The 26,334-nt window shown below is 39.2% G+C and overlaps 1 protein-coding gene across 1 annotated transcript in view; it reads right to left on the bottom strand.

The window, feature by feature from the left end:
* Nucleotides 1-26,334, bottom strand: part of TDRD7 (tudor domain containing 7) — a 58,266-nt gene that overhangs the window by 18,242 nt on the left and 13,690 nt on the right. Inside the window, exons 6-11 of the mRNA XM_012638260.1 lie at nucleotides 15,066-15,652; nucleotides 12,356-12,542; nucleotides 5,301-5,412; nucleotides 3,419-3,621; nucleotides 2,200-2,334; nucleotides 308-394 (exon numbers count right to left, since the gene is read on the bottom strand). Coding sequence (XP_012493714.1) covers nucleotides 308-394; nucleotides 2,200-2,334; nucleotides 3,419-3,621; nucleotides 5,301-5,412; nucleotides 12,356-12,542; nucleotides 15,066-15,652 — 1,311 coding nt within the window. The remainder of the gene's footprint in view (nucleotides 1-307; nucleotides 395-2,199; nucleotides 2,335-3,418; nucleotides 3,622-5,300; nucleotides 5,413-12,355; nucleotides 12,543-15,065; nucleotides 15,653-26,334) is intronic.

Genomic DNA, 26,334 nt, shown 5'->3' with positions numbered 1-26,334 from the left:
TTCTATATACCTATTCATTTCTACATCCTACTATCTAAATATTAAAAGTATATAGTAAAAGTATGTGTGAATAGTTATAAATAATGGTAAGACTATAAACAAATAATAAACAAGAATGAGAAACACCAAATTCACCCTCAGTGTAGGGGGAGAAGAAGGGATGTAAATGGGGAGCTTCAACAATATTAGTCATGTTTTACTTCATACTCAGGTGATAAGTCCATGAGTGCTTATTCCATTTTATAAAAATCCTGTTTACTTGAAATATTTCACAAAAGATAAAAAAAAGTCAAGTGACTGATTTTACCTCTACTCGTAACCAATTTCCTTTGCAGTGGAAGAGGCAGATTTTCCCACAGAAGGGTAATGAAACGAAGTACTCAGAGGTCATGTGCTACAAAACAAAAACACGGTATTTTTATTACTCTTACCAAAGAGCATATTGCTACACCATTAGAAAAACAGATTGCTGTGGCATAGGCAGACTGTCATACCCACAGGTAATCAGACTTCCATGAGCCCTTTCCCTCCAAGGAGTGCACTGCACTGATGCAGCAAATGTACCAGGGTTATAAAACTTCTGCCTTGTTACTCATGCATTTGTTGACGTCAATGATTTACTCTCTCTACGTGTACATGGCTCATACAACAGCACTATTAAAATGTCTAAAATGTTAGCATAGAGGTCAGTGTGATTCATTTAGGCCCTGGCTCCACAAGTTACACGTGAAGAGAGGTGTTGAATCTGCCAAAAAAGCAGGAGAGCAGCATGGTTGAAAAGTGAGGAGGCTGGGTTAGCAGTCAGTAAGGCCTATTAACATCTTTTAACATTCAGATTCAAAGATAGGAAGATTTTAATTCCAAAACAAATGTTATCAATACAAATATGTATATCAGTGCCAGTGAAACCCCAGCAAGTCACAGCTGTAGGTCTCTTCATCTTCCTCTTCTGCTGTAGCTTGATGTTGGGGACCTATTCATGGTCTGTTTCTGTACAGGGTGAATGTTTCTACTCTCCCCAAAGGCAATGTCTCCACTTGGGTTACCAGGGAACTAGAAAATATCAAGAGTGCTTTTTTCACCAATACAGTTTATGAGAACATCCATACAAATGAGTCACTGGAGTCGGCCTCTTTAGGTGTCTCAGATTTCTCCGAGACAGACTAGCAAATTCAACTTCAGTAATGACCTTGAGATATATACACACACACAAATATGGATGACATCTGAAACACAAAAAAGATAAAGCTATATATCTAATGCCTCAATTCCAGACTGTAGTCTGAATGCAGGTTTAACCTGATTCAGCAAATATTTTGGAATACCCATTCTATGTAAAACACTAGATTAGGTACTGTGAGGGATGTAGAAAATTGTTAAGGCATCATAAGCCTATACTCTAGTAAGGCAAATGGCTACAATGTGAAGCTGAATCTGAGTGCCCTGAGGTACCCGATGTGCTCTGTAGGGTAGAGAGAAGGATTCACTTCCAGGGGTGAGGGGGCCAGGGTTTAAGAGGCAGTAGGGTTTAGTAACTTGGAAACCACAGCATTTTCTGGATTATGAATATAATGTCCTAATGGACATAAGCAAACCACTTCAGAAACTTAAAACAAAACCTCTACAGATCTTGATTCAGAAAAAAAAAATACTAGGATTAAAGTGTAAAGTGCTTATTAATACAATTTAAACTGCAGAACCACATTTACCAGGCAGCAGGTTCTCAGGGACCATAAAGAGCTTGGGGACTGATGCCTGAGAAGGAAGATAAGGGCAGAATTAAGAAAGCAAGTATTAGTCTCCTAAATTCCAAGGTTTCTCTGTTGCCTGAGGCAGATGAGCCAGCTGGCTCTAGCAGACAGAAGCACAGGCAACTGCATCATGGGATTGTCAACTACCTGTTATAAATAACAAATCTACCAATTGTTTGAGCACTTACTATATGCTAGGCTCTGAGCTAAGCAGTATTGCAATTAGTCCTCATGACAATCCTATAGATACACACGATTATTCCTTCATTTTACACTGCAGAAATGGTATTACATTCTTTTAAAGCTCTGAAGTCTGGTGCTCTTACTTACTATTCTAGAGATTCTACCTCAAACTATTAAAAAATTATTCATACTTATATAATTTAGTGAACCACTCTTGTTTGTAATTTTAGGGCTAATTTTAGATGTGGATGATATTCCACCATACCTTACAATGGAAGTAGTCTTCTATCTTATGTAGAAGGTCACTGAGCTTGTTTAGACCCTTACAAGGCACCTGGCAGTAAAGTGTCCCGTCAGAGCAAATATTAGTCACTTTGACATTTGTGTACATAGCGTCAACCTAGAATAGACAAAAGACACCCCAAGAATGGTTGAGAACAGAATGCAGCTCTCACCTACCTAAGGGGTATCTACCTAAATATCCCATTAAAAGTTTTTGCATTTTAAAATCTTCTAAGTTAGAGGACAGATAGGATGAAATGAAATTTGTAACTTAACTGTAAAAAACTAATTTGGATTCCTTTCTTTTCAAAAGGAATATCTAGTATTATTTGTGTTGGGCACAAAATAGACATTCTGCATACATTATCACATTCCATTGTCTGAAAAGCTAAGAATATCCTTAACATTAATTTTGTCCCCATTTATTTAGAAAAATAATTATTACATAAACCATGTTTTTGCAACATTAAAAAAAGTGAAAATAAAAAACTCTCACAAAATCAACTGGTTTATCAGTCTACTTTCTAACCTATGTCCACAGGCCACATAAAATTTTGTAATTTTTAAATACTATAATAAAGTAAATATTTAATTTTAGCCATTTTTAGTCAAATCATAATATAAAGACAATTTGCAGTTGTTCTACTTACTAAAACAAAATTTTTCCCATTGTTTTTACAAAGTCTTTAAAATGATCATCTTAAACATTTCATCCTATTCTCTAGAGTGAATGTTCTATCATTTAAGGTTTCCTTATTTTGGGGCATTTATGTTCTTCACATTTTAAAAATGCTAAAACTAATAATAAACATCTTCATGGACCTGATTTTCCCTTTTTTATATTATCTTCCCTTATTATCTTTATAGAATAATTTCAGGGCTTTCTCTACCTGTGGAAACTGACCAGTTCCTCTCTCTGGAATGAAAAATATATATTTATATATAAAAGAAAAAATAATTTCATATAAAATCAATATATGTTTGTTGTAGAAACTGGAAAATAAAAAATCCAATTCTTAAGAAATAATTACTGTTAATTTTTTGGCATTTTTCCCCCTTCCAGCTCCCCCTCTCCTTTTTTCCCTTAATATATAAGTAATCTGTCTCTCTCATTTGTTAGCCTAAAATTTATAACATTCTTTTCTGATGATTTTCTTTCATACAATATGTGTAACAGATGAGAATGGCGATCGCAGTGGTACCTGCAGGTGAACCTCTAGTGACTTGTCACATATGGCCTTCAAGCAGGTGGCATTGATATTGACATCATCATCTCCTGATGTATCGTACAGAACAACAAGTGGAGTATCAGCTTTGTCAAGTATTTCCACTGCAAAGATCTTTCCACAAGTTAAAGATTCAACCACCTTCACTAAATCAGGATCATCGCTTAGAACTTCCAATCCTGAAAAATATTGAATATTTCAATTTCTACTTAATTAGCAAAATAATTTTAGGATGGATAGATTGTATCTGTCTTGACCACTTATTAAAATTATGAATCTAACACAAAATTGTTAAATTTTATATGAAAGCTTTATTTTATAATCTTTTATGCCTTACTCTTTAGGTTTTAAAAAATATAATGTGAATGCCCTTTTGGATGATATACTAAAGCAGGCAATCTTAAAAAAAGAAGAAAAACTGATGATCAATAAGAATTTCTACCTTAGGAGAAACAGCTTTCACTTTATATACACATGTATATTTCAAACAAAAAGACTAATACACATAAGAAGCTATCCTGTCTGCCAGTCATGAATCTGTAATGTTCTTCCTCAAATTCTACCCTTGATTTTTTTCATTTTCTAATTAAATATATATAATTCTTTTTCTTATAAAATGAACATACATACTTGGAAATTTACACAAGCACTATTGTTTGTTTCTTTTTAAATTATACTATTATGACCCTAAGAATACCAAAGAACCTTCTGATTTATCAAAGAAAGATTAATGTTTTAACATAATACAAGTATTAGGTGAATTTTGTTGTAGTCCAATTATTCTTTACATTATTTGAAAATTGTAATTCCATATATCATATATCTGACAATTCTAAGTTAATCTAGCGAACTAATGAAAGCTAGCTCATTATTTCCCCCAGTGGTGCCAAAGTGCCAATTTCTATATTTTTCCCCTTTAAACCCATCAGCTAAAATTTAGACTCCTCCTGAACTACTCTCCTCTTGTTCTGTTCTCCAGACACATAACTTTGTAGCTTTTCTCAAAGCCTTCATTTCAGCATACTAACTCTTGTCATGCTCTTTCCAAAACCAACACCCACAGGTTCCTACTAGGCTTTTAAAATTTCTTCAGGTTTATCTCACAGATAGAGTCAAATTCAGCTCTTGTGACATAAGGACTCATCCTGACTGGGAAGGAGGAGTTTATTTCTTCAGAAGACTAGTTTTCATGAAAGAGTTATGATCCTTTTCTGCATTTGGCTCGAGCTCCCATGGCATGAGGCATATTTCAATGCCTTTTCCTCATCATGAACGTCATATGACCACTGTGTCCTCTACACTTTAAGTTTATCCCTATAATGTCACTCTCTACATGTGCATTCCTCTATGCTTCCCTGAGGAGGAAAGAAAAGAATAGTAATATATGGACTATACAAGATACTACACATGACCTATAGCCAAACTCATGCTTGGGCACGGGAGGGTGTCAGGCGCAAGCACCACCACAGTCCATCTCAGTGGGAGAGGGCTGAGGGTCACCTCACAACACCTCGAACAACGGGACTGATCAAATCCCATGATCCAGGGCCATCGACTGTTACTAGGGCAAGTTAGAACAAGAAAAAACCCTTTAAGATGACCAACAGACATTTTTATAATAAATTATAATAAATATATTTTTATATATACAACATAAAATATAATAAAAACATTGAAACATTCTTATAATGATCACATCTTACAAAGAGCATGTTAAATACAAATTTATTTAAATCTTTCAAGAAATAACACATTGTAACACCTTGAGATACCCAGTCCATTTTAGGACTTAAGCATCCAAGAGTATGGTGGTAATAACCTATCCAAATGGAGAGAGTTTATAAGAAATTCCTCTTACCTGCAAGCTTACATTTTGTGGCTTGGAACGAGAGTGAACAAAACTTCGGGTTCAATTTGTATGCTTTGCTCTTCTCAACACTTTCACTAAAACCATAGTCAACATAGCATACCTAACGATAAAAAAAACCCAACAATGTTTAGGCTCAAAGTTCTCCTTCCTCACTTAAAAAAAATCATTTGATATACATTTAATTGGCTCCATTTTATTCCATAATCAGCAAGTTAAGTAGTGTCAGTGGTGTCACAGGTGCCTGGAAAATGTCAGGGGAGATTTCCCCTGACTTACCCCAGATGAGAAAGGCTGGGGCTGAGACCAAGGAAACCAGGGCTCCTGGTCAGGCCCCAGGCCCCTACCTCGCCCCTTTGTGAGACAGCTCAGCCCTGTTGCCTTGCTGCTGCCAATCTCTCAGTGGCACATCTATCTGGTTCTGCCAACTCTGCCAGCCCCTTCCCCCACTTTCACTAATAGCATAATGCCTGTATCACTCTCTCTTTTTTTTTTAATTTAATTTTAATTATTATGGGTACATAATAGTTGTGTATCTTTATAGAGTACGTGTGATGCTTTGATACAGGCATATAATGTGAATTAATCCAAACATGGTAATTGGGGTATCCATTACCTCAGGCAGTTAACATTTCCTTGTGTTAGGAACATTCCAATTCCACTCTTTTAGTTATTTTAAACTATACCCTAACTTATTGTTGGATTATAGTCACTTTGTTGTACTATCAAACATTGTTCATTCTATCTAACTATATTTTTGCACCCATTAACCATCCCCACTTTATCCTCCCCTCCCTGCTACCCTTCCCAGCCTCTGGACACCATTATTCTACCTTTGTTTCCATGAGATCAATTGTTTTTGATATTTAGCTCCCACATATGACTGAGAGGTTTGTCTTTCTGTGCCTGGCTTATTTCACTTAACATAATGTTCTCCAGTTCCATCCATGTTGTTGCAAATGGCAGGAATATTCCATAGGTACCACAATTTCTTTATCTAGTAATTCATTAATGGACACTTAAGATGATTCCATATCTTGGCTATTGTGAATAGTGCTGCAATAAACATGGGAAGGCAGATATCTTTTCAATATACTGAATTCCCATTCTTTGGATATATACTCATCAGTGGGATTGCTGGGTCACATGGTAGTTCACATGGTAGTTCTATTTTCAGTTTTTTGAGGAAACTCCATATAGTTTTCTACATTGGTTGTACTAATTTACATTCCCACCAACAGCGTAGGAGCATTCCCCTTTCTCCATATCCTTGCCTGCATTTGTTACTGCCTGTCTTTCTGATAAAAGCCATTTTAACTGGGGTGAGATGATATCTCATTATAGTTTTGATTTGCATTTCTCTGATGACTAATGATGTTGAGCACTTTTTCATGTATCTGTTGGCCATTTGTATATCTCCTTTTGAGAAATATCTATTCAGATTCTTTGTGCATTTTTAATTGGATTATTTGATTTTCCCCCCTATTGAGTTGTTTGAGCTCCTTATATATTCTAGTTATTAATCCCTTGTCAGATGGGTAGTTTGAAAATATTTTGTCCCATTCAGTGTGCTGTCTCTTTGTTGATTGTTTTCCTTTGCTGTGCAGAAGCTTTTTAGCTTGATGTGATCCCATTTGTCCGATTTTGCTTTGGTTGCCCGTGCTTTGGGCATATTACTCAAGAAGTCCTTGCCCAGACCAATGTCCTGAAGCATTTCCTCAATGTTTTCTTTTAGTAGTTTCATGGTTTCAGGTCTTAGATTTAAGTCTGTAATCCATTATGATTTGATTTTTACATATGGCAAGAAATAAGGGTCTAGTTTCATTCCTTATTCTTCTTGAGTCACACACTTCTACCTGTTCCCTGGGCAGCAGCATTTGTTCCTAGAGAGAGCATCATTCTTGTGGTATCTATCAGATTCTAATCCCCAAAGCAGCATTTGTGATGGCTGCACTCAGCTATTGTGCTTCCAGGCGCCAAGATGCTTCTGTCAATGACAACTATGATGTCATGGCTGGAAAACATGGAATTCTACACTGAAAAAAATAGGTACTCCTGTTTTTTTCAGGGATGTGAAGCTGGGTTAGGCCTTCATCCAACTCAATGAAAGGATCCAAATCTGCTGGACAGAGTTCTGTGTCTGTAGGAATCTGTATGACTCTTTCTCACCATTAGCATAGATCACTAAGAGCTTAGATATTATTTTTAAGAGTATTTATAGAACCTGCAGTTGAAAGGACTATATAGACACAAAGACTTTTTTTTTTTTTTTGAGAAAAATAAAATCTAGAAACATTAAGCTGTGGTTTAGAATGATAACTAAGAAATTTGAGGGAAAGTGCTGAAGACCTAGTATGCTTCTCTAATTAAAGCAGATGATGGTTTTTAAAAAAAAACCCAACAACAACAAAAGCCAGGGCAAAGGCTTGGCTAAGAGATACCAACAAATGCAGAGGCAGGTCCCTTTTCACTTTCTGCGGGAAAATAAAGTTCACAGGTCAGCTTCTTAGTACTTAGATTATAGTACTAACCACACAAAACAAAAATTCTCCCCAGCAGAGAATCTAAGGAAAAAAAGAGGCAGAGAGACCACTAACTCCTTTCCCTGACCATCTGGTAAGTGGACCTGTGGACCTGTCTGCCCATATTAGAAAGATCATCCCCTAGAGTGCACATCTGACTCAACACTGTCTTAGGTGTAGATCGTTGGCAGGGTCCCATGTCTGGCAGTTGGCCATTTAAGTGCACAAGTCTATTTCTCCAATCCTAGATTAGCACCTGTTCTTCCTTCTCATAGGCCTCAGGAGTTAGGCAGCTCTCATTTCCTTTAATAGCCATCACCACCTACAGCTTGGATTCTGCTCTTCCCAGACCCAAAATGGAGATAACATGGTCTGACAACAGGATATATCCTGTGAAATCATGATTCTTGGGAAATTCAGGATGTATTCTTAGCACAAGAACAGACAAAAGAATAACTGCCCCAAATGCTTCAAAGTGTTTCTGTAGTGTTTGTAGCTTGTTTCTTTTCTTTCTTGTTTTTAAGCATGATGCCATGTACTTGTATGGCAGCTGCGTTTATAAAACCCTTGCCCATGGATTGCCCAGTGTGGCTCTCACTGCACCCTGTCCTTTGCTCTGTGAAGGCTGAGTAGTTTCTCTCTGTCATGTCCTGTGATCAGCACCAGGAGGCTCATAATCCTGGCATGGGCTCCGGTCCATTCCTGGTTCTCTGGCACCATCAAGTGGCCAAAGGTCTCCCAGCACTACTGAGGGACACCCAGCAGACACCCCTGGGTGTGCGTCTGGGTCAGGCCAAACTGGCACCAATCTCAGGGGGTAACCACATGCTCCTGTTTCTCCTACTCACCAGGGACCTGACAGGTGGGAAGCAAGGAGGAAATCTGTATCCACTGCCAGGCAAAGGTCAGTTCAAGAGAAGCAAGTAGCTAGGGTTTCTTCAAATAAAGGGAGAAATCATCTCAGCCAGCTTCATGGGGATGTGGAGAACAAGGTCAGGCCAAGATTGCTACAGCCACTGCTGTCTTAAGACTGCACAAGATACTAAGCTCCCTTTTTTATTCCTAATAACCAGCCCATAACTCTCAGCAGCAATGACATGGCTGGTCACCCCCTTCTTCATGAGGCACTTTCCTTTTCTGGCTTCCATGACACTACCTGCTTGGTTTTCTTCTTCTTTGGCCATCCTTACAGTCTTCTTTGCTCCTCTTATGCCCACCTCTAAATGCTGAAGTGTTTCAGGACCTGGTCCTGGGCCCCTCCTCTCCTCTATGGGTTTTCTTTCCCTAGGTGATCTTATCTAGTCCCATGACTTCAAATATCACCCATATGCTGATGCCTTCCGGTACCAGTGGAGATATATGCTGATACATCTCCAGCCCTAACCACTCCCTGAGCTCTAAATTCATCCATGTGAAATCTGATAGCTATTCTCAAACCTAATAGGTCCTACAAAATTCTTGATTGCCTTCCATACTTGTTCTTCTCTCCGACCTCTCAATTTTAACAAATGGCACCAATATCCATTCAGTTGCTCAAGCCCCAAACCCAGCAGCCATCTCAAATCTTCCCTTTTGCTTACCCCTCACATCCAACCAATTAGTGTACTGTGAGCTCTACCTCCAAATATAGCCTGAATCTCCTCCATTACCTCCATCTCCACTGCCACCCAATTCAGGTTACCAGGTAGCTGGCTAGTGCAACTAACCAGGGTTACTTTCCCCTTCTGTGCCCTACTACAATCCATCCGCCACAACAGTACCAGAACCACTTTTGAAGCATCTAGATGAGATCACATCACGCTGTCTATCCCTTCCTTCAGAGTTATTTTCTATCATAGCACCCTGATTATTTTCTTCATTGCACTGAAATTGTTTTGTGTATTTATTGCATTCTTGCTTATTATCTATCTTTTCTCACTGGAATATAAGCTTCTTGAGACCAAAGACTTGTCTCTCTTGTCCCCTGCTCTAGAACTGTGAAAAAGTGACTAAAAGTGCATCAGGCAGATACTAACACGATGATAGTATCTGATTTTACAGATAAGGAATCAGAGAAGTTAAATGACTTTCCCAAGGCCATGCAGTTAAAAATGGCAGAGCTGAGACTGAAATTCAGGTATTTCTGACTCCAGAGCTTGAATTCCCACATTGGAGGTATAGAAGAAAGAAAGCCCCCCAAGTGACTGCCCTATAGACTTCAGACTGGGAGATATCCTTGCATTATTTAGCACAGACATTGTTGTACTGTTAATATGTCTCTAGTATTTATGTATGGTTCTTCTCTTCATAAGAAATCCCTATGCCTTAAAACAGCTTAGCTTCTGCTGAACTTACTAAGAGCAGGGGGAAATAAATGGCCAGCAAATAGAAGTTTATCTAGGAACATTTACGGACAGTTACCCTTTATCAATTAGAGGCCTGGAGGAATGGAGGGAGTAGACCCTCCAAAGGCAAACAACCAAATACAGGCACAGTCAGGACTAGTGCCCAAGCCACTAATCATAAGCCCTGCACTGGTCGCTGGTCCAGTGGTCAACATGGTCCTTAGTTTTTTCCAGATATTTTTCAAACTCTATCCAAGCATAATTTATACTGAATAAAAGATACCCATTAAAAGTATATAGTTTGATGGGTTTTGACCAATATATATACCCATATATCACCACTGTAATCAACATATAGACCATTTCCACCAACCCCAAAAGTTCCCTCTTGCCCTTTGCAATTAGCCCCCCTGCACCTCCTGTCCCAGGCAACCACTGATCTGATTTCTATCACTGCAGATGAATTTGATCTGTTCTTAGACATTATTTATATGGAATCATATATTAATAATATTAATCTTTTGTGCCTGGCTTCTTTAACTTAGCACAAAGTCTATGAGATTTATCCATGAGACTGTACACACTAGTAGTTCATTCTTTTTTATTGTTGAATAGTATTCCATTACATGAATACAATATATCTTGTTTATACATTCACCTATTGGTGAACATTTGAGCTGTTCCCAGTTTGGGAATATTAGTAATAAAGCTGCTACAAATATGTACATCCAAGCCTTTTTGTGGACCTGTTTTCATTTCTATTGTGTAAATACTAGAGGTCATATGCTAAGTGTTTCACTTTATAAGAATCTGCCAAACCGTTTTCCAATTTTCAGATTTTTAAAGTCAATCAAATTACTTAAAAGTTGTGTCTCTGTAGATTTGGTTAAGGAATTTCCTAAATATCTCTGTGAATGGGAAAGGGTGGTTAGTGTGAGTTTACTTCTGGAGAGGGTCAGGACCTCTCCTATTGAACAAACTAGGTAAGGAAAAGAAAGCATCTCTTTCTATGTGTGCTTGTGCTTCAGTGGACAGTAACTGAGGGACGTAAGGCCAGGTTCAGAGACTGGTCATTTGCACCCAATGACACAAGTGGGATTATTGGCAGGGCTGACAGTGGCATATGGAATAAGGTTTTATATTATGGAACAGAGGCCGTAGAAACAGAAGTATATTTCCCAGCTTGCAAAACTTAGAGAAAACCAAAAGATCTTAGACATGTTTCCCCTCACAGCCTGAGAGTCCTCCGTACAAACATAAGGATGGCAGAACTGAGAGACAAAGGTCACCCTCCTACATGGTGTCCTTCCCATCAGGATGGATGGAAATGTTCCTTCCATTTCCCTTTAGAGAAGGGGAGACATCTTAACACTCAAGAAAGAAAAGACCTTCTCCTCACAAATTCTCTGTAAAGTACCAGGCTCATTATTCAAATGACAAATTCAAAACAAACACAGTTTCCACCAAGGCAGAAAGAAATGACACATCAAAAATAGTAGACAAGTACAGATTATCCCATGGCAAATGGAGCTACCATACAGCTCCTCTGCATGTTATATGGGGAGCTCTGAGGCCCAAAGGCACTACAGGGCTCAAGGAAACCGTGTTTCTCTGTCTCTGCGCTAAAGTTAAGAAGAGGCAAAGGACCAGAGGCTGCCCACCAGGAACGTGGCCAAGCCTGAAAGCCCGCTGATGAAAGTGAGCCTCCAACGAGCCCCCTTGGCCTTTCCAAGAGGACAGAGAGGGCAACACTGGGAGCAGCCCTGAAGAATGACATAAGTCCTGGCTGCAGAAGAGGGAGACAAAGATGCCATTTCCTCTGGTCTATACTGCTTCCCTCACTCCAAAGTACTGTCCTTGATAAGAGGCCCACAGAGCTCTGGTCAGCATTTATTATATATCCAGGGAATGGAAATAAGTGCCTTTTCCTAATTAGATCATGGGTTATGGATACTCCCATGGAGAAGAATTTTTTTCTTTAACTAAAATTCTAAGATAGTATGACTACAACTGACTTGAAAGCTGAGAGAGATAATCTTTTACAGTTACTATCTTTTCAACTTCCAGAGAAAACTACACACGATTAGAAAGGATACAGCATTTGCATTTGAAAAACGTAAAGAATCAACATTTACATTTGGCAAGTAACAGGTGTTTGCCTTTGCCTTCATAATGCTATGACAAAGTAAACAGTGCTTGCCTTTATTTTGTTCTCTTCTGTTGAGATGACCTGTGCCCGTAACCAAGCGTCTTCCTCAGCATTTATGGCCAGCAACTGCCCAACATGCACAGTCTGGACTGGTGTGACTCTAGGGTTCTTACTGTAATATTCCTTCATCTCATCTTCCATTAATTCCTGAGCAGCAGAATAGTCTTTGCCCACATACCTGAGTTAGTTAAAAGAAGAGAACACAAATGAAGCAACCCAGAAGGAGAAAAACTATGGCAATTCATTTATGCTGTTCTGTTTTCTCTACTGTCATCTTTGGTTCAGCCTCAGACTGACTTACATCAAGAGGGATGAAAACATATGTATTTAGTAAACAGTTATCTCTTGATAAAGGAAGACACGGTTTTATGGAGATCGTGAAAAACAAGACTGAGGTCCAACACACCACACAACAGAGCAAACACTGGGCAACAAGCCAGAGAATGAGAGAATGTAATGGTAAGCAGTGAGGGAGTGCTCAGGGAGGAAGAGGCTGAGAAATAGTCAGGGAAGGGAAGGGAAGGGAAGGGAAGGGAAGGGAAAGGGAGGAAGAGAAGTGGAAAATGGAGACACCAAGCGAGGTCTGGAGGCCAGAGCAGTGAGGGTTGATCATTTAAATTTATTGAGCTTTGCAAATGTTAAGGCACTGCCTAGGATTCTGCTGCACTCTACAACTCTGCTAAAGTGCTCATTTTTTAGGACCTAGAATCTCAGAAGCCACCCTGTGGCATTGCTATAGCCCTAGACACTCAACTGGCAGAGGCCTGGGCTGCAGCCGGTGACAGTGACGTGGTGGCCTGCTGAGCACAGGTTCCTGCCAGGGTGGGGAAGGTGATGAGAAGTGGCCTGGAATCTGCAGGAAGCTCCTGTACTCTACAGCAGCCAACAGAGAAGGATGGCTGCCCAGCTTGGGTGAGGGCAGTGATGTTACAGTTAGTATGAGAGTAGGTAGTGGCAGGGAAGAGGTCATCATACATTGTTCCCAAATTACCTTAGCAAAGAGGCAAAGAATGATGCATAGGCCAATTTAGGGATGTCATACATACAAAGTTTCACAAAGTTAATTTTTGAGAAAAGAGACAATGAATTCCCATATTTGACAGGAGGGTTCTGCCACAGCACCCCTCCAGGCCCTTTATCAGCCACAGACCCAGCTTCTGGTGCCTACTGCTTGCCTGGGTGAAGATGTGGGTACACAACATGGCTCAGGGTCTGCCAAGCCTTGGGTGGGGTAGGAGCCAATGCCCTAGGGTCAACCTAATGGCAGACATTACCCAATATGCTTGCTGGTTGTCAGCCACCCTGCTGAACATGTAGAATGCTGACACCAGGATTCAAATTCACACCAGAAAAAAGGGGTTAAATAATCTGAAGACCCTGGAACTAATCATCCTGGAATAGATTAGAACACTCATACTAAATTCCTAGAACTGATCCAGATTCCTGCCAACCCTTGGTAAGAGCATCAGAAATAATGATTGATCCATTCCAGTGCTGGGCACTTGGTCTCCTTCAAAGGAACCAATGAACATTGGGAACAGATACCAAAGGATCCTGCCATGGACGTAGATTTAGGTTTTCTTACAATGTTAAATGGTAAAAGTTACAAATGTACCCCTCTACATCTTTCCTTTCCTTCAATATATTAGTGAACCATAAGGGATCCCTATCCCTTATCAGCAACCTATTTATATCTTCAGGCCACACCACATCTTAGAATAAAAGCTTTATACATGCACGACCCATATATAAAACAGGACCTCTCTAAAAGCTTCCATAGGTTCTTATAATTTGAGCATCTGAAGATACTAGGTTCACTCTATTATCTACTCAGACTTAGTTTGCTCAAACGGAACAGCTTTCATATTTTTGAACTCTGAAAGATGTTAATTATTTTATGTGGTCTTTCTTTGGGCCTTTCCAGCTCAGTTATGGGTCTCTGGAGTAGTGATAGCCCAAACAATACGGCCATTTTGGTTGAAGGAGCCTGGATTCTGTTCTGCTTCAGCCTTTTTCTGATCTGTACAGCCACAGCCACATCCAGGCCTGGTGCCTCCAGAGGTTCTACTACACAGGTTCCCATTCTTTTCCTGAGTTGGAAACCGCAAATTTTAGTCTTTCTATATTTTCTATGTATTCTGTATATTCTCCAAAAGTCCAAGTCAGGTGCCTAGAATCGGACTATTGTTTGAATTCCAGTTACCATTAGCTAGTTAGGCAATGACTCCCCTTCTTCCAGGCAATGATACTGAAAGGCTCAAGGGACCAGAGTACCTTTGGGTCCAAGGTCTAATCTGATGTGTTATATGAAGAAGGCAGTTTTTAGCTATTTTGACTTTTAGGAAATGCTACATAGTCCTAGATTAAATAGTATTATCTACTATGTGGGGGACTTTTTTTTTTAATGAACTAGGTATAGCTTTTGACATATATAGCTACCAGCATGCTTTTGACATAAATTTTTTTCAAGTTCATATTATCATTCCAATTTTTAAAGTTGTTAGTAATTTCTTCTCACAAGAATAACCGTATATTTTAACAAACTGTGTTTTAACATTTAACAAATATTAAGAATATATACTTCACAATCATGCTAGAACTAAGAATATATTATTCTTCTTTCAACTGTTAGCATCCAATGAAGAATAGTGAAGTGAAAACAGTACACCAGGATCCTAAAGAATCAGAAAATGAAACTTGCCTAATAACCACTTCATTTGTGTTGCTCAGCTCAACCACCAACACAGATGGGGATGCCTCGGTCGGAATGATCAAAGGAGGAACTGTTATGTCCTCCATAAAGGTATCGGCATTTTCAGCCATATTTTCTTCTAATTGCAAATATTCTTGTTGAATCATAGCCTTGATATCACCATCACCACATGCTTTCCCTTCATTCTTTAGGACTTTGTCAGTGGGCAATGGAAGTTTAGCATAGAGAATGGCCTTCTGGGGATTTCCAGAAATGTAGTCTATGGTGCACACATCAGAAAGTGAGGCAAGATTTTTTAAGGCATCCTTGGGGATTTTCACTTTGTACATGTCCTCAAATGCTTTTGGGAGTGCACTGGCCCAAAGGCCACTTGAGTATTTCACCAGCAGCTCTGCCACTTTCTCTTTAAAGTCTCCTGGTATAACTGTTGAACACCCTTTTGATGGTGATGTTTGCTTGAGAGCAGGTAGCGGGGATGGAGGTCCTTTTTCAGTGTTCAGTTCACTTCTCAGAAGCTGCTTTCTCTTAGCTGGATAAAGAAGTAAATCTTGGCCACCACTGCCAGGCTTTTCCACCTGAAATTTTTAAATAGAGTAAATAACAGATATTTCAGTGGCTATCAACAACCTGAAAACACATTAATGCATTTTCAATTTGAGAGTAACACTGTTTTCAAACTAATCAAGGAAACACAAGTGTACAATTTACTCTTCTTAATTACTAAGACTTTAATGTACTGCCTTCACCTGCAAATAACATGAGCCACAATTCAGAAATAAAGAGGAAAATAAAACAGTATTAATTTCACTTGTGTGGCATCTAGACTCCAGCTGCCCTAGGAAATCATGAGTGCTATTTTCTGTAAAGTGTACTTCTCGTTTAGTTTTCTCTGCCAAATCCAAAGCAATAGCTTACTAAATTGACTGAATAAAAGGTGAAAATAAGTTGTGAAAAGGTATCAGAACTTTAAGGAATAAACCAGGAGAGAAAACCAGGAAATATTTAGACAAAATAGGAGTGCCATCTCTCTTCTTCCTGCAATATCCTGAGAAAACCCTCAGCCTTCCATTATTTAGAGAAAGATGATTGAGAGTACAGTACAGTTTTAAAACAACGACAGCAGGAAGTTAGCTTAAAGTGTTGTCACTCCAATGAACAAGTGTTAAAAATACCAGGCATTTGTATGCATCCCTTCTCTAATTTTGTTTGCATACTGTTCCTGAGAGGCATGGCTTGATGGCATCTTTTTATATAAGGGAAGAAAGAGAAAAGAAACATGTACAGCACCAATTTTTCCAAGTTCTAAGCCTTTCTACTACTAGACCAGGGGTCAGCAAACTACATCCCACAACCCAGTGCAACTCACGGCCCGCGAGCTAAGAATGATTCTTGTATTTTCAAATGGCTAAAAAATTGAAAGAAGAATTATTTCATGACTTGTGAAAACTAAATGGAATTCAGCGTACATAAAGTTTTACTGGAACATAGTCATGCTCATTTGTTTATGTATTATCTACGGCTGGCTACTTTTGCACTGTAGTGGCAGAGTTGAGTGATTGTGATAGACTGTGTGTGACAGTCACACAGCTCTAAAACGCTTACTATCTGACCCTTTACAAAAGCAGTTTCTCAAACCCTATACTAGATTAGATTGCAGTTAATATTTCCTGCCTTCTGAAATGTTCCTATTTCATCAGCTCCCACTCAGCTGCTCCTTAGCTACAATTTAAGCCCTTAGGAGGATCCACGAAACCTGTGGTCCCCAACTCCTGAGCCACAGCCCAGTACCAGTCAGTGGCCTGTTAGGAAATGGGCCACACATCACCGCCTGAGCGCCACATCCCCACCCCCACCCCCAACCACCCCCGGATCTGTGGAAAGATTGTCTTCCACGAAACCAGTCTCTGGTACCAAAAAAGCTGGGGACCACTGTACTAGTATAGTCATACAAGCTTACAGGAAGCCCCCCTACCCAGAATAACACAATATTAAAGTATGCTGGGTGGGTGGCTTATTAGTAAAGAATACTGACTTCATTTACTTCACTCTCCATACAATGGAAGAGAGAAGAAAAATGTATGTACAAAGAAAGAAGGTGTTGTTTTGTTACCAGAGAAGAGCTTTAATTAGTCAAAAGACTAATCAACTAGGTATTAAAATAGATTCTTCTTGGTCTAACTACATACTCCAGATGATACACAAGAAATGAATGATATCAATGTAAGTACAAAACATTAGGTTTTTCTCTTCATTCTTCTGCCAACATGTGCTTAAGTTTTGAGGACTGAGGAAAAGTTCCATGCCTGAAAAGCCTAAAGCACCACTCAAAGTAGAGGAGATTAGTATATGCCTCACAGCTGCAGGCATCTCCATCGCTAGTGGTAGGCTCCTGCCAGCACCCTGAGACCCTCTGGATGGCACCTTCTATGACTGTCACAAGCTATGTATCTAATTTTAAGCCACAGCAACACGAATATTTGGAGCACTCCTCATCTTCTCTTGATGGTTAGTCCACTTCTCTAGGGACCCATGTTTGGAATCTTAAATTGTCAATCTTCAATGTGCTTCAAGATACTTAATAAGATACAAGAACACAGATTGGGTATCCACAGAAAGTTTGAAAAACACACTTTTGGAGCAAATGGAAAAAGAAAACAGAATTCTATGTGAGTGACTGACTTGTCATATAGAATCCCATTAATGGACAGTCAGGCGTCCCTTAATATGGGGATACAGTCTGAGAAACACATCATGCATCATTAGGTGATTTCGTCACTGTGCAAACATCATAGAGTGTACCTACACAAACCTATATAGTATAGCCTACTCCATTATATAGCTCCATTATAATCTTATGGGACCACCATCGTACATGCAGTCCATTGTTGACTGAGACATCATTATTCAGCACATGAATGTAATTTTAGATCTAGACGTGGCAGTTCTCCATATCCCAAACCTACAGCGTCCACCTTAAAACTCTCCTTCAATTTTCACTTACCAACCTCTTCTCAACACCTTATCTGAAGTGATGGTAGAGGCTAATTTCAGTGGACGACAACCCATCTTATTTACCTAAAATAACTTTCATAAACCCCATCTCCCCACAATCCACATGGCTTCTTCTAACTCGAAAGAGGGTAAGAAGGGTTCTTCAGCTTCATGATCCTTTTCTTTCCAATAAGTGAACTGAGGATAGGGGATACTTCCATGTTTATTCAGTCTCCCCTCCTTCCAGTCCCAATGCTGCCATTTCCATCCATGCCTTAGATGTGATCAGCACCAATTACCTAGCAATGAACTTAATTTTATCAAACCTCTGAACATGACCAGCACAATGAGTTCTTCCAAATAGGAATTACTGTCTCGACAGAAATTATGAACATTATGTTCACTTAGTGTGAGTTGGTCCAGAGGAAGAATAGAATTCCTATTTTTACTGGCCTTTATTCCAGAATAATGCTTAAAGATCTGAAGTACTAAGCTTCCAGAGCTGTGCCTGCAGCATTTAATTCAAGCTTTGCCAGCTGGCCTATAAAGTAAATTTTTAACCAATAAGCCTGAATTTATCCAAAGTCCAAACAATAGCCAAATAACCATCTAAACTAGAAAACAGATTTCTCCCCTCAGCAGTTTTATTTTATTTTTATTGTTTAACTACCCAAATGACTGGTTCCTTGCATTGTAGGCACTTTCCAATCTTTAATGGCTTCTTCTTTATCTCAAAAGTGTTGGTTATGTGCCTAAATTCCATTTGTTCTCCAATGATTCGGCCTCTTTAAATTCAAATGAGCATTTACTAAGATTAAAGATAGGCCTGACTCTAGGAACTGACCTGACACAACTGGAATTGATTCAGATATCCTCCAACACTTTAGGCAAATATTCATGGCTAAATTTAGTGATATGGAAAATATCCTGGTCCACATACTTCATTAACCAATCTTTGGAGAATGGCTGAAGGGTTTCTCAATTCAAAGGGAAAAATTCATGAAACTTCTTTTATTTTTAAAGTTAAAAATATAATTTAAAAGAAATGTCATTTTTTTCTGCTTAAACTTTTTAAAGTTTTCATATGAGTGGAAACTTGCTTTTCCTGGGCATTCTGCTGTGATCACCATCTGTCCTCCACAAAGCACGCCGTCTCTTTTAAATTTTCTGGCAAATGGGCTTAGGAAAGAGATCTACCACCATAACTACCCCCTGCCAACAAGAATCTCCCCCAAAGATAAGGAATTGCTACAATGTGACTTACAGTGTGGTGTCCACTCTTAACTGTGCTCTGTGCATCTGATAAGACTTACATGTTCATCTCCTGCCTCATCCCCCAAGATAGAACAGCCATATTCCTGTCTTCACAGATGACTAAGGTGAGTCAATATCTACTTGAAACATGGTTTTTATTATTTCCTTAGTGTGACAATCAGCTACTAACCATTTCAGGGAACTTCTCAGGAGGGGGCTTTTTATAGCTTCTAGTTCTTTTAGTCCACCTGGTTCAGGTATATACCTGAGGAGGGGATCAAAAGGCCTCCTCTACTGCAGGAGGAGACTGAGGATCATAATCCTGCCCTTGTCCTGGATGTTTTCTTTGTTTTGTGGCTCTACATTTTTCCTATGGCTTTGGATGTCTACCCAAAAAATCACCAGTCCAGAGATGGAGAACTGGCATGATTATAATTCCACACGCTATGCATGGACGCCCACCCCACCTCCCAACAGGAGGGACAGGTAACATAAAAGAGTAGCTCCCTGCACCATGGAGTCAGGCCGCCTCCTTTGGCGATCATCAGAAGATTCTGTATCTAATATGGCTTAAACTTTCTACTCACAGATGCATTATATTCAGCTTGCTTTCTGCCTCACTTGGAATCACAACTTGAACGAGATAATTCTCTCATGCCCTCTGGGTTTCTCTAAGTTTGGAGGAGACACATTAGTTTGGCAGATGTGAGACCCAAGGACTTACATCAATTTCTTCAGGAGCCTGTTTGTTTACACAAATAAGTCTTCATCCTAACTTTCTTCTCCTCAATGCTATAAAGTCTTTATTTCTTCCTTTCTCGTTTTACCTGTGCTATAAACTTAAAGTTCTTAAAGTCAAATGTCTTTGAGTCTATGAAGGCTCACCAGCTAATTCTGCAGCATTGGCCTCTGGGGTAAGCCTTCTATCTCTTAGGGAATTAGAATTTTCTTTGGGATTCTATAACAGAATTGGTATCATCCAATTAAATCAAGGAGTTTTCCAAAGCATTTGTATGGATACAGTTTTGTTTCCACAGAGTAGTGGTTCTTTGTGTTGAAGCCTTAAATTAACTCTAAATTTCATTTTATATGGTCACCACCCAATGCAAACCTGAGATGGTACAGTAAAATCACATTCACCTGGAGACCTGCTTCCTAGCACTCCAAGCATCAGCAATGGTTATAAACTCAAACCAAAAACAGTTAAAAACCACGATAAAACAAACAACAACAAAAAGCTCAAACCAATTTAAGAATTTGACTTCAGCAGTGAATAAAAGACCCCTGGTTACCTAGCAACAATGAAAACGTCCAAGTGTTACTGGCCAGAAGGCTGCACCCTATGATTAGTCAGTTCACAGAAAGATTGACTGGTTGATGATCTCCTTAAGAGGTAGCCTTTTTATGCTAAAGCTGAGAAGTGCTGGAAAAGTTAGACAACTGAGAAAATGGTCCCCAGTGGCATCAGTGAGTCACAGTAAAGACAAACTGATAAGTATAGATCTGAAGAATGTAAGGGCAGCAGATGGGGCAAATACGGTACGCAGGAAAATACACTAAGATGAGCTAAAGCTAAACCCATCTAACTCAATGTCCCATCTTACATCCACAACCATCTCTGCAGCAGTTTACTGATGCTTGTGACGATAAGCCCAAGATACTCAGACACGGTTATAACTTCCCAGTCAATTCTGTTTAAGAAAATACAAGGGTTTGTGGCACATTCCATAGAGATGTAATCAAAGGTAAAAAGTAAAAAGATCCTTGCAGAGGGTAATCCCTGTTCACAAACCATCTACCCAGAGAAACTCTCCACTCTCTTGGATGAGTCATTTGATAGACTCTGTATACTTCGGGGCAATGTTCTCACTCCCACCCCTGTATCTAGGAAAGACTTCATTGATGCTATCTTAGACACACACTGCAACCATTTATTTTAGGATAAACTTCAAGTCATTTTCCATTAGCATGGCCCGAGGTTAGACCCCTTGCTCACATTCCTTCAGGAAGATAATGGAGTCTTCTCCTGGTTGAACATGTGCAGAGCTTTCTGGGATGATCTCAGCTGGCAGCTGTGATATTTGAGCCTTTCCTTGTTTTCATTACCTTTGCAGGAATAGGGCTGGGGATGGGAGGGAGGGTGGGAAGGGAGGAACCCCTTCCTCTATCATGGCAGAAACTCGCCTCAGTTTGGAGTTTCAGTTCCTTTGAATTTATTTCATTCACTGCTCCTTATTTCTTCCCAATTTAAAACTTTTGTTCTTCCCTCTTCAGCTTTTTCTGTTTTCATTAAGTTCCTGTGCAGAGCTTGCTGGGCTTGCCCCTGGTTCAGCAATGGGTTTTGGCCTGCTTTAATTTAAGCTGGGCTGCCCCTCAAAAAATTACAGCTCCTTTTACTTAACACCTGCTATGTTTCTGATACTGGACTAGCAGCTACTTTATATATTTTATCTCATTTTATTCTCACAAGCGCCCTATGACCTGGGTAGAATTAGTCTCCCATTTTAGAGCAGACTGAGGATCTGAGAGGATGATCTGTATGCTGAAAGGAATACAGCTATGAAATGACCAGGCAAAAGTCTACCCCAAAGCCCGAACTCTTTGTAGGGCACTATGGGGCCTTATAGGTTGTTTCTGTTTCCAGTTCCAAAACTGCAACATCACATTTTCCCTCAATTCCTCTATTCTGATTTTGCAACAGTACTATTTTCTCTTTATTCTATTCAGACGTTCGCTGAAATTAAAGTTAAAAATTGTTCCAATAATGTGTTCATGCCATTTTTTTTACTGGTGAAAAACTGGAAAAGAAGTTAGATTTTATTTTAAAAAATATAATGGCTATAATTCCAAGTCCTCAGTTTACCTTTTCATTGTGGCTTCTGCTGGCATTGCTATGTAGTGTATTCAAACCATTAAGTCTGAGGATAGTCACTGCTGTTTATGTTCCACTTCCTTAAAAGTCCCAGTTGCTTGTTTTTAACCCAGAAGTATCTGGGCTTTTTAAAAAGGCAATTCATTTTGCATGGGCTGAAAGATGCTTTATTACCTTATATAATTGATTGCCATAATTAAAGTTAAGTCAGATTCCTGAACATCCCAAAATATAAAAACACATCTCTATGTAAGTGATAGAACTGCTGTTGCTCCCTTTGATATTACAGAAATACTGTATCGATGCAATTCAGAATTTTAACAATTTTTAAGAGTCTGAGGTATTAGAGTATTAAACAACTTAAAGCTCAGTGATTACCAATGGATAGGAAAATGATGTAATAATAAAAATAGAGATTAATAGTGAAACATCTTTGATCATAGAAGCTGTGAGTAATTAGTGTCATTGGGCACTTTTTCCTCATTTACAACATTTTATATTCTCTAATTTTATGTTGTCATTCACGAAATGTTATGTTCTCTAATTAAGGGCTGGTATGCCTCCAGCCCAACTTAGACCGTCTCCCTGACTGTCTCCCAGTTGCCTCCCAGTAGTCTTGGGGCTACTGGCAGAAATTCTCCTCAGCTGAGTGCATCTAGACTGGCTAATAAAGGAGTTCCTCAGCTCTCTAACAGTTTTAGGCAAAGCACTGCAGACAGATATTCTGACTAATGTAGGAATGGAGAGGTCTTTCTCTTCACCCATGTTTCAGAGAGTAGAGAACTTCGACTAAATCTCTGGTGTTCAAAAGTCATTGGTGCAAGATTTGGAATTTTACTAGAAATCAGTCAGCCAGAGGCCATGGATCCTGAGTGACCTCAGGGCAGGGAGCTGCAGTGTTTCCATCAAACGATGACTCTTGAATGAAGCGACATGGCCTCTGCTTGTCTCTTGAGCTTCTTCATGAGCCACTCTTTTTTTTTTTGAGACAGGGTCTCCCTGTGTTGCCCAGACTGGAGTGCAGTGGTGTCATCATAGCTCACTGCAACCTCAAACTCAGGGCTCAAGTGATCCTCCTGCCTCAGCCTCCCAAATTGTTGGGATTATAGGTATGAGCCACTGCCCAGCCCAAGCCACTTTCTTCTTACTGAATTTCTCTTTCCTGAAAACGCTATGCTTTCCCATCTCCAGGCTTTGGCATAAGCAGTTTCTTTTGTCTGAGGTGCTTTTCTTCCCGCTCTTGGCGTAACTTATACCAACTCATCTGTCAGGCTTGGGCTTAAAAGCCACCTCCCCTGGAAGGTTTTCTTGACTCATCAGACTAAGTCAAGTCCTCCTGTTGACACAGTCCCTCAGCACTCTGCACTTCTCCTTCTCAGCAATCACAGGCTTATCATTATTTGCTCAATGTTTATTTTCCCTGCTGGACAGAAAGTTCCATAAGGATAAAGACTATATCTTGTTTACTGTTTCATCCCTAGCACCAGGTCAGCAGCTGTCACGTAGAAACATTTTATAAATCCTAGTCAAATACAACAGTTAAGAAGACCATTATTAATAAGACCACAGCTCTAGAACAGCCACGAAGTGTTGCTACCCTCCTGGGACCCAGTGGGAACTCTCGGATTCCAGTATCCTTGGACTGTAGCCTCACTGTCTTGGGATCCTTGCCTTTCCAAGATAGCTTCTGCACAATTTCCACGTCCCTCACAAGTTGCCTAGGAACACCACGGAACTGATTCATCACTGTTAATAACTCTCTATTCTCGTTAGCTTTGAAAACTCTCAGTATATGTTTTGCTGTCTGAGGGATCCAAAAGGTTAAGAATGGATTCAAAGCATCTGCCTGCATCAAAATGTCTTCCAACATCCTTGTAAAGTGGCTTATAACACATAGCTGATTAGAACCTCCACAAAGGTAAAATTTTGAAGCTATTTGGTCACTGAAGCTGACGCTGCCCATTCTGATATTCAAATAGAAATCCCCCCAAGTGGTTATCTCTGAGTGAAAGGACTACAGGGATTTTTATTTCTTTTATCATTTTTCAACCTTTTTTATATAGAATGGTTTAGGTGATTGGAGGAGAAAACACTTTTTTTAAAAAAGAAAGAAATACACCACAATTGGATTTCTTCTTCAGTTATATGACAAGCCATATAGAGAGATACCTATTACCAAGTTCTTTTTTATCCTAAATTTTCTGCACTGCCTTGAGACTGTCTGATCTTGCTTACAGTAACATTCACCCTAGTGGCATACTATCAGTGTTTCTGCTTTTCAGCAAGGTGAAAACAAGAAGTTAGAAGAAAGGGAAAATAACCATGGTCTAACTGTCTGAAGCTGTTTAAAAATAACAATGGTATAACTTTTTAAGACTGCTAAAAAATTTTCAGGAGTTAAAAAAACAGTTTTTAAAACTATCAATGGATGTCAATATGATTGGTGGTTTTGGGCACCCTAGTCACAATGCTTCACTAAGCAAATTATCGTCACCTAACAATTGGTAGTGATTACATCTGAACAGTCCTGCTCAAAGTTGAGAGACACAACATATAGATAGGGAAAGTATATTATATTTTTGCTTCCCACCCTTACTGCTTGTACAGAAAATAATCATAAAACAGAAATGAATTCAAGTATTGAAAAAAGCAACTAAAAAAAAGTCAGTTGTTTTAGCACCTGAAATTTAGTAGGAAACCATTCATTTTAGGTAAAGTTTTTACAGCAAAGAGAATATACTCTCTTACCTATAATCCTAGCAAGAGAAAATCTGGAACTTTGGAGACATGCAGAGTAGCAACGATGAAAATTTCCCAAAAAAGCCATAATTAAGCCACACAAATACTAGTAATTCTCATGGAGTATAAAACAACCAGAAACAATACATTAAGAAGAACCTGTGAAGTTTATTTTTAAAATTTTTACTCTAAAGAAGACTCCTTTATCAAAACTTAGTAAGGAGTTATATATGTTATCTTGGCAATAAAAATGTATCTTTTCATTGAAAACTTTCTATAAAGTTCATGAATATCTATGGATTTAAAAACCAAAGGAATCATACGCATTCTAAGAAGGGGCTACGAGCACGGAACTTCAAATCAAGCAGCCTGGTAAAACTTCGGAAAAGGTCCCCTCAAAGGATGGGAAAGTCTGAGGAGGTACATGAATGTCACTAAACTGATTGAATCCAGTGAGAACATTCTTCCCAGAATGGAGTAAAAATGGAATGAATTGAAAAGCAACCTTGGGAAATTCCATTATAAGAACAAACTCTACATTCCACATAAATCAGGAGTAACATTCTTATGAGTTTTTAAGCAGGGAAACAGCCATATTTCCAGAGTTTGACATTTCTCATTGTTTTCCCACTTTACACTGCATATTCTAACATTTGTCACATTGCCCTAATTATTTTTTCATGTTTGTTTCCCTCACTAGACTCTAAGTGTCTTAATCGCCTGTGTTCTTAGCATCTCAGACAGCAATTGGCACAAGTAGGTAGAAAGTGAATGGTGTATGAGCAAACAGGATGGATGAATGAATGAATGTCACTTGCCTGGAAAAGGGCATGGGACTCAAGTGGGTGACAGCAGCCCGGAGGAGAAAGCAGTTACAAAATACATGCTTTCTTTTCTTTTTTTTTTTTTTTTTTGAGACAGAGTCTCACTCTGTCACCCCAGCTGGAGTGCAGTGGCATCATCATAGCTCACTGCAACCTCAAACTCCTGAGCTCAAGCAATCCTCCTGCCTCAGCCTCTCAAGTAGCTGGGACTACAGGCGCATGCCACTGCGCCTGGCTAATCTTTCCGTTTTTAGTAGAGACAAGGTTGCACTCTTGCTCAGGCTGGTCTTGAACTCCTGAGCTCAAGCGATCCTCCTGCCTTGGCCTCCGAGAGTGCTAGAATTACAGGCATGAACCACTGCACTCAGCCTACATGCTTTCTTTAGGCCAGGTGCTTATAAAGAGGGAGTGCCCAACAGGCTTGGGAGCCAAAATACATATTAAAGAAATAAAAGCCCTCTATCAAAGCACATATAATCCTCATGTATATTTAATTCTACAAGCTTAGAAGCACCAAGTATCTGTTAATGCTACCCTTAAAAAGTTACATTTTAAATATATTTTATGTAAATAAAAA

Source organism: Propithecus coquereli, unplaced genomic scaffold (assembly GCF_000956105.1).
Source record: "Propithecus coquereli isolate 6110/MARCELLA unplaced genomic scaffold, Pcoq_1.0 Scaffold128, whole genome shotgun sequence".
NCBI classification, from domain to species: Eukaryota; Metazoa; Chordata; class Mammalia; order Primates; family Indriidae; genus Propithecus; species Propithecus coquereli.
This window is presented reverse-complemented; position numbering and strand designations above follow the sequence as displayed.